Raw genomic sequence first — 9,662 nt, 5'->3', positions numbered from 1 at the left:
TCTAATGTTTAGGTGGAATCCCTTTTCCTGTAGTTTGAATCTGTTGTTCTATGTCTTGGTTTTAGGATCAGCAAAAAAATAAACACCCCCCCCCCCCCCAAAAAAAAACCAAAAAAAAACCAACACACAAGCCTGCTTTCACTTCAATATGACAAGGTTTGCTTTTGGAATTTATTTTAATGTTTTCAAGCCATGGATAGTTGAATCTGTGGATGCAGAATTCATGGATATGGAGGGCCAACTGTATACTGTAGGTGTGTATGTCTATAAGCAGAATCCATTACTAAACATGGAATAGTAAAACACAGAAAAACGGGGGAAACAGATTAGCCTATCTCACCAGCCATCACCTGCATGCTAACTCCCCCACCCCCTATAGACCTGGATACAAAAATTTAAATAAGTGGAAGTTGAGGAAAGAAAAGGCTATGCCTGGATGCATTTTGAAAGACATCTTCAAATGGTCTCTAGAAAGGTTAAAAAAATGTTCAGTCATGCAAGGCTTACCTGACCTGTTTAATTTTCCTTTGGCATGTGCATATTGGTAGTTTTGACAGGAAACATTGCCCGAAACTTCAATGGCTCTTCTTTCTTGTGGCACAGGAACCTAATTGTAGGTTTTGATGCAATTTCTGCCTCTGGTACCAAAGTTTATGTTAAAGAAGTAATGTCCGAGAACATATCAACTTGTTAACTGAGCTCCACTTGTATTCTACTTGGTTCAGTAGAAACCCTTCTGTGTGAGTTTGAGTAATTTTGATTATTTGTTTATTTATTGAATCCTTTCCTGGGATGGGATCCAAAGCAGCTCTGATTTCATCTCTGTCTGATACTTTAATAGTGAAAAGTTCTGTTTCTTGTCTTATGAAATGTTTTGAAATAATTCTCAGAACGTATTTTAAAAATTACGAGCCTTCAATTTCAATCTAATTATTAGTCCCAAATAGTCTTTGAATTTTGGTAGAGGTTGACTTACCAAATTCCATTTGATTCATTGGGTCTAATGACAGTTGGATGTATACCTTTGAATTTATTATAAGAAGTTATGAAGGAATGTATATCAAAAATCACATACAACAGATTTCTCCCCCCAGGAAGCTGTTAAATAGGACAAGAGCTTCCTGCTTGATAGTCTAAGTTTTTACAAGATGTATTGGATTTTGCAAAAAAAAAATCTTGAGTAACAAATGCACACACACAAGGTTTTCTTTGCTGGGAAAAATGTTTACACCAGACTTTATTGTTACATTACCTTTATTGAGGATAACTTCAATAAAGGCCATGAAGATTGTACTGAAATGCGTGGTTAAAATTTTCACAAATAATTTAGGCATTTCAATGGGGCGAATAGAGGAGATTGTAATCAATGAGTAATGATGAAGAAATGAATAAATTAAGAAAACCCTAAATGTGAATACATACTGATGAAAACATTCATACTAAAGTGTTCTATTTAGCATTTATTTCTACTTGGGTCAACGTCAACTATACAAACAGTTCTCAGAGGAGTTGCCTGCAAGAATTTGTCAAATCAGTCTCAATGTACTTTTAGTAGAAAGTCAGAGAAGTATGGTGGGTTAGCTATTGATTATCATTAATACAAACCTTAGCAATATTAATTGCCATTGCAAAAACTGGGGAGGGTGGCAACTGTGCTAGTGAGAAAAGTACAAAATCGGTTAACTTCTATAAATAATGAAAAGCAAGAAGCTTAATAAGACAATACATATTTCTGTTTACAATATTTGAACATGCGAGCTGCACTATGTGGTGAGTAATAACTGAGAAGAGTGGGAAGAAAGAGAAAAGTACTGAACACTTCTTTAATGTTCAAAAAAGATATTGGCACAGGATGGAAGCAACACAATGAATATCTGAGAGCCGGTAGACAAAAGGAGCCACTGACAGTTGTAAAGCATTAGATGTCTGACAGAAATCTGTCAAAACAGCTGCTGTTGGATACTGATTGATAATGTTTTTATTCTTCCTGCCAAAGTACTGCAGACAGTCACGGGTCTGAGAAAAAGCCCAATGTGGGCACATATTCACACACAAACACACCCGGAAAGTAATTTAACAGATGTCTTGTTAGAATTTTATGTCCCAACAAGCTTCTTAGTGATTTTTTAATTGCAAAATTCACTATGTAATTAATTCCCATCGATAGTAATTTTCATCAATGGGATTTATTTCTTCAGTATAATGAAAGGGCAAGGCGAGATGCAAAGAAAAACAACTTACAGAGTGGGATAAGAACTGTATTGCTGCTCACAGAATAAATGCACAATCAAGAACACTCTAAACAGAACATGTGGCATTAACTTTTTTTTTTTTAAAAAAAGAAGTTTTCAAAGATACAAAAACTTTACTGATATGTTGAAATCCAGTTATAGCACAGACCTACCAAAAGAACAATAAAAATGAGAAGGCTTGTGAGTACTTTAGCAGATCTGAGGTATTATTACTATAAATGTCCGATTCCTGCGCAAGTTTCAACACAATTCTACATGTTAGTTGAATAATAAGGAAGCTCCACCAAGCTGAATTGTGTTTACTCCAAAGTAAGACTATATAAAATCACAACCCGTTCTAGTTAGGTTCCATTTCCGCACATTTCACACAGAAATATTGGGTAACACCTTTTAAATCACATATATTGGGGAAGACATCCTTCTGAAGTCATGACAATGGGCCCTTTTTATTTTCCTATATACCCAGTCCTCCATTAGAGATGACACACCAGTTAAAAGCTATCTGTTATTTTCTTATATGCCTAGTTCTCCATTAAAGATGGCAAACCAGTTTAAAGCTATTTGATATTTTCTACTGCACCTAGCATCCTTTAATCTTTCTGTGCCAAAAATAATCTGGAAACCATTCGTGTCAGCAAAAAATAATCATAGCCCACCTAAGTTGACCTTAGTTTCTTTAGATGAAATTAGGTCACCGGAGATTAACAAAAATGCCTTGGGAACATAACTATTTTTAAAATTCAAAACTCCAGTCTATAGAAGGGGCATTTCAGGATGGATATAGGTTAAAAGTGATGGCAAAACCAACCATTACTTGGGGACATTTTGGTCCTTTGGGTCATTTCTAGCTCCTTCCCTCTACAGCCATGCTTAAAAATTTTTAGCTTCACTGCTACAAGTCTATCAAGTGGCATTATTCACAAGGAATTTAAATGTAAGATGGGAGATTTTCCCATTTAAATGAGAGGTTCACAAATCAAGGTGCATTATATGCTGAGAATTATTTGATAATCTTTACATCCCAGTATTCAAAGTAATCCCATAGTAAATTATAAAATTATTATTATTTTGTTTAAAAAAACATCATATATTTACAAGTGAAAGATAATCAGCATTTATCTTTGAAAATAAAAACAAACCCAGACCTACCAACCCCTACCCAAAAACAAACTCAAAGGCAATTGGCATCACCGATGGCATAATTTTCTACCATAGGATACTTTCACCCTCTATTTGGTAGATAAATATAACATCCAAGGTACATGTTCAATTTATGGATAATGATCCATTGCTATATTGTGGCCAGTGTTCCAACAACCAAACTTTTTTGAATCTGAAGCAACCTGTGAACTTCAACATGGAGTAATGCTGGGAAAGGGATATATTTCTTTGAACTAAACGGAGTGCTGGCACATACAACAACCATAACAAAAAAAATCCTAATAAAAACTACTAAATGTTCGAAACAAATCTGAGCCCCTGAAAATAGGGGTAGTTAAGAAACACAGATACACTATTTCAATTCAATTCAACAACGATGAATTTTTTTAAAAAAAGAAGTCTGTGGCCTAGGAGTTCTAGCATAATACTAGTTATGTAGAATACATCCAGTGATTTCTTAAACCTGTGTCTTGTTTTCACTCCATAATTTTACTGAAGTTTAGCCTCCACCTCATCAAATTAAGTGTTAAAGGTGTCTGCACTTAATAAGGCTTCTGAATTAGTCTTTGAATTAGGAATTCATTCCTTGGTTTCAAGACTTAAACTGGTTCTCAGTGAATATAATTTCACCATAGCTTTTGGTGTCCATTTATAGCTGGTTTTATGTTTTATACATGCAACCAAATTCCATATTACAGTTCTTCTGATAACAATGAAGGGAAATGGCATACAACGAGCACATCTCTTTCTGGACAAGTTGAACTCCTCTTTTAGTAGCATAGACAACTTTACTGAAAAGAATCACATACCTGATTCACAGAATGTATAAACAGCCTTTCCAAACCAAATGCAAAAATATATTTATTGCAAGCTCTAACATAATCTTCCTTATATCAAATCATTTTCCAGCAGTGAGCCAAACAAACAGGTACAATGCTATCTGAGAACCATTCTAGTTTTTTTTCAGATTCTTGAAGGTTCGAGCTCACTGTCTTCTAGTAAATTTATCAGTAGGCCGAAGCTGTCTTTTACGGCTTCCATGTTGTCCAATGAACAAGGCTTAAGTATCCAGCGCTTTCCTCGTGCAAGTGGTTCAAGTTCCAAATATTTTTTTATCTAGAAGGAACAATAAGAAAAATTAGTTGGCACCCACACTCTTTGACTGAAATGTCATAAAAACAGGAAATGCTGGAAAAATCTAGTATGCTGGTTTTTCGAATTGCTTCCAAGATGTTTCTGAAATGGAAGTGATATGCTGTGACCAGTAAGTGTTTTCATTAATAGTGAATGACAGCTGCCATCCTATCCATATATTTAAAAGCATGCAAGTATGTGTACAGAAGAGTTATCTGTACATGTGACATACGCCAAGGGAAACTGTGTTTTCAAAATGCATGGAATACAATGAAACAGACTTCCAATAAGCAGCTTTTATGAACAACATAGTTTCAACTTCAGAATTAACCTTAATCTCTGACTGTTACCACCTATATTAGTTTAATTATTATAATAAATTTATCAGATTTTGAGATCATGATAAATTGCATTTCCCTGATGAGAGCAACAGTTTCTTGAGTTCTTTATTCCATGCAATCAGATGTTCTGAGTTTTTGGAAATTTTCACAATAAGGTAAGGAAATAGTAAACAACAATATCTTTTTCAACATATGCATATTTATCTTGATAAGTTTTTTCGAGCTAAGAATAGTGATAGTAGTCAGTAGATTAACCATGTAGATTAGGTTTTGGGTGGTGGATTAACCAAATTCCAATACACACACCAATCAAAATACAGCCACCCCTCCACAATCACAGTGGTTAAGGGCACAGGATTCCTGTGAAAGCAAAACAAAAAACAAAAAACCCCCTCATAAATAAAGAAATGACTACTTTTTTTACTCAAGAAAACACCTCTTTAGGAATTTCTAAATCCAGAATAACTCTATGGTCAACTGCATGGGAACCAGAACACAGAATCATATTGGAGGACCTAAAGAATCCTTAAAAGGTGTTATCTCTAGAAATTGCTAGGTCCTCCAGCATCACCGGAGGAAATTGAACATACTCATATTAGAGGATCTAGAGATTTCTAGAGAGAATATTTTAAATCAAGTCTATGAACAACCAAATCCACAAAAGTCAAAACTGCAAAGGTAGAGGGACAACTGTACTCGATTTCCAGCTAGACTTCGATTTCCAAAACTCAAATTCCTCAAGCATCTCAATACTCTAGCAATCATTCTAGATATTTCATTTCACATACTTAATCTGAATTTTAATATATTATAAGGTTGCTGTGAAAGTCAATGTTTAAAAATATTTTAAAAGCCTTCCATTGTATTGCAACCCACTACTTTCCAAGGTTCACTTGAGAGTATTTGGAGAATTTTTCAGAATTGGAATTTCAGAATAACAAAGGAATGCAGTAAGAAGTTAGAGAATTTCCATTGAATTAAAGTCACTGTACTTGTGCTATATTGGATTCAACCAATTATACCGAGCAAAAATGAGGGCCCCTTGGTGACCCATATGTTTTGTACTTCAGTTCCCATAAACTTCATGTAGCATGATCAATAGAATTGTGGGACTTGTAGCCCAAAATCTCTGGGGAGAAAGGTAGTAGTTACCTACCTTAATATGGAATCTTTAATCCTTTCAACCACTTGCTTTGGTTTTAGCACAACAAACATTATCTATGTATTTCTGCATAAATATTTTTATATTCAAAAATCCAAAGGTTACTGTACAAATGAAGATACTGTACAATTCCTCGTAACAGGCTGACACTTCAAGGTTGGAGTGATACCACCTATTACTCAATGATATGAAAATCTCACTATTTCTATTTAAGTTGTTAAGGAATAATAATCTAATAGCAGCTTGTAAAAATGTGTTAATATAATAAAGCCCTAAGAATAACCCCTTATTATGCTACTTATGCAGTTAACAATGAATTTTAAAAACAACAACAATAATAACTTTATTTATATCCTGCTACCTTCTTTCAAAAGGGACTTGGGATGGCTTACAGAGCAGCACATGGTGCCACATAAACATATAAAATACATCAGCAATCAAAACATCAGAACAACACCAATTAACATAAAACAACACTTACAGAAATTAACAAGACCCAACTCAATTAAATAGAAACCCAAATAAAAACACAACAATAGTTACTAGTTAAAACGCACAAGTTAAAATGTCAACATTAAAGTGCCAGAGTGGAATGTCAGTCTGTTTTAGTCATCTGATTTAGCTGGTGCCTTAACCATTGTTAAAGGCCCATTTGAAAAGCCAAGTTTTCAACTCACCCCAATAGCACTGAAGTGTGGGGGCATGCCTGATCTCTCTGGGGAGGGTGTTCCAATGGCGCACAGCCACCACCGAGAAGGTTCTCTCTCTTGTCCCCACCAACCACTCTTGGGACGGAGGTGGGACCAAGAGGAGAGTCTCCCCAGCAGATCTTAGAGCCCTCGCTGGTTCATAGAAGGGGGATGCAGCCACGTAGATAGAGCTGGACCTGAACCGTGTAGGAATTTATAGGTAATAACCTGTACTTTGAATTGGGACTGGAAACTTATCAGCAGCCAGTGGAGCTGCTCTAATAGGGGCATGGTGTGCTCCCTAATTTGATATCTTGTGTTCACTGTATTTTAATGATTGTTCTGCGTATTCTAATATATGCATTCCATTGAGGAGAGGTGGGTAAGAAATAAAAATTATGATGATGATATGATATGCAGTTACTGTTCTACATTTGTTTCACTTCGCCAAAACTGCCAACATTGGATTTTTAAAAATAATAACTATTAGATTCTATCATAAGTAATTTCAATAACAATATTCATTGAGTTGGAGTCACATTTAATTCATTAGGTTTTGTAGTATCACTTGTATAGTTATGTTAGACTTGTCACATGGATTTAAATGGGGTCAAACTCTGGTTAACAGAGAGTCTGGATCCAACTCTCAATTAAAGTCATGCAACCCACTTAGGATTTTGATTTTACAGTATCTGTCCACCAATTTCCTACTAAGGAATTTGAATTGTTGAATAATGACAGGGTTAGCTGCTACAATCTCTGCACATCTGAAAATGGAAGTATGATATTGGTACATTCATTATACCCTTTAAGCAATATGAAGGCTCTTGGACTTGTTTCAGCAAATAAAATCTGACAACTACATTCAGAGCAGAAGCCAAAATTGTACAAAGAAATAAAACTCAATTCTACTGGAGCCACTTGATAATGAAGCCAGCTGGTGTTAAGCTGACAAAAATGGGTGAGTAACTTGAGATTTTCCACAAACTACTAATGTAAAGAATGCCTAGCACCCCCGGCCTCCCTCGACAAACCAATATTCACTGCCCTACTAACTATAGGGATATTTTTACTTACTCAGGCAGGCAGACTACCATCTGGCAACAAGACTAATTTGCACATATTAAGGAGTAAAGCTTTTATACAAAGTGCAGCCACAGAAAAAGCATTACTGTTCTGGGAAGTTGGCATGTAAAAAGAAAACAGAAGCAATGCCAACTACTCTGTTATCGAAATGCAGAAGCTGATTTTCAAGTACTAGTAAACATGAATTTCTACTTAAAAGCACACTATGTTCCTTAAAGGAAAACATTTAAGCCAGTTGCCAATTATGTAAAATCATTAACAATCATACTAAATGTACACTTTTGATAATCAGACAACACCTTGTTATATTGAAAACCTACTTATGACAGCTGATGAATTAAGAAAAAATTGGTAGTTTTTGATCTTAGCAACTCTAGTAAGGACAGCTTGCTTACCTGTAACCATGTTTCTTCGAGTAGTACTCTGTGAATTCACCCTAGTGGAGATAACTGCACCCGCGCAGGCTCCAACGGAAACTCTTCCAAGCTGAATCTTTCAAATTTTGGCAGTAAAAGCTCTCAAGGACATCGAGCTGACCTTCTATGGAGCCGAGGTGGAGGGCGAGGGTTCAGGCGCGAGAGATCTTTGGTAGAGGAATGCCTTAAGCCGGGCCGCTCTGTTTTTCCTGGCTTGAGCAGTGAAAGCCAAGCAATGGCGGCAAGACCCTACCTAGTGGCCTTCACGAAGACAGAGGAGGCATTTGGCATGGCCATCCGAGTCTGGGATTTTAGCTGCACACTCGGTGCATCTCTTGAAACGCGTGGTTGTCATCAGGAAGGTTCCAAAGTGAGTTTTGTGGTTGGAAAAAAGGAACTGGGGAGCGAATGCCCAGGGCTGCCTTTTATGCCCTGCGGGGAGGGGGCAGGGTTACCACCAAAATTTGAAAGATTCAGCTTGGAAGAGTTTCCATTGGAGCCTGCGCAGGCGCAGCTCTCTCCACTAGTGTGCATTCACAGAGTACACAAAGAAAAAAAATGTTATCACACAGCTCTTAGGGACATTTTCTGATCTCTTTTTAAAAAGTGAAACAGTGGCCCTTGATATCCATTGGGGTTTTGTTCCAGGATCTTCCATAGATACCAAAATCTATAGATGTTCAAGTCCCATTATATACAGTGGTATAATGCAGTGGTTCTCAACCTTTTCATCACCACAGACCCTCTTTTAAATTCCTTTCATGGCTGCGGACCCCCAAAACTTAAGTCGAGATTTAAGGCACTAGACTGCATCAGACCCCAGGCTGAGAACCATCGGTGGAGTGAAATGTTCCTTATTTATAATGGCAAAATCAAGGTTTACTTGTTGGAGGGGGAGGGAGGGGGTTGGAACATTTTCCAAGGTGTGGATGGTTGAATTCATGAATGCAGAATCTACTGTACTGTTATTTCTGTTTTCTATTACAAATATGAACTACATGCAAATTTGTTGAACCTCTTAAAATCCCTATTTGAAAACCGGTTTTGACACTATTTTGTTCTTTCAGGCTTTTTGCTGGGTGGCAATAAACAAGGGTCTAGGTTTGAAAATAACGGGAAGCATTTCCTTCCTCAAGAACACCTGATTAATTTAGCTATTTTTAATAAGTAAAGGATTCAAGTAGGAATGACTGAACAATGAATGTCAATAGGCAATGTATACCAACATGCATAATAATAAACTAATATTCATAGGTCTTCTTGGTTATTGTTATGTCCAAATGCAGCCAATGTGTTATTTGTATAATTGTGTAAACACATGCCGATTAAGAAACTATGACAGTTTTGTTAAAATAGTATACATAATAATTAGATATATTATGAGAAACATGAAATCTAATGGAATATGAAGGGCAGTAAAT

General features: G+C 36.2%; 1 protein-coding gene across 5 annotated transcripts in view; it reads right to left on the bottom strand.

Annotated features, from left to right (window-relative positions):
- Positions 1-1,203: 1,203 nt before the first annotated feature.
- The window catches only part of arl15 (ADP ribosylation factor like GTPase 15), a 260,537-nt gene continuing 252,078 nt past the window's right edge, over positions 1,204-9,662 (bottom strand). For all 5 annotated transcript variants that reach the window (XM_062972409.1, XM_062972410.1, XM_062972413.1 and 2 more), the window contains one exon: positions 1,204-4,529. In XM_062972409.1, coding sequence (XP_062828479.1) covers positions 4,377-4,529 — 153 coding nt within the window. In that variant the 3' untranslated portion in view covers positions 1,204-4,376. The remainder of the gene's footprint in view (positions 4,530-9,662) is intronic.

This window comes from Anolis carolinensis, chromosome 2, assembly GCF_035594765.1.
Source record: "Anolis carolinensis isolate JA03-04 chromosome 2, rAnoCar3.1.pri, whole genome shotgun sequence".
NCBI lineage: Eukaryota > Metazoa > Chordata > Lepidosauria > Squamata > Dactyloidae > Anolis > Anolis carolinensis.
This window is presented reverse-complemented; position numbering and strand designations above follow the sequence as displayed.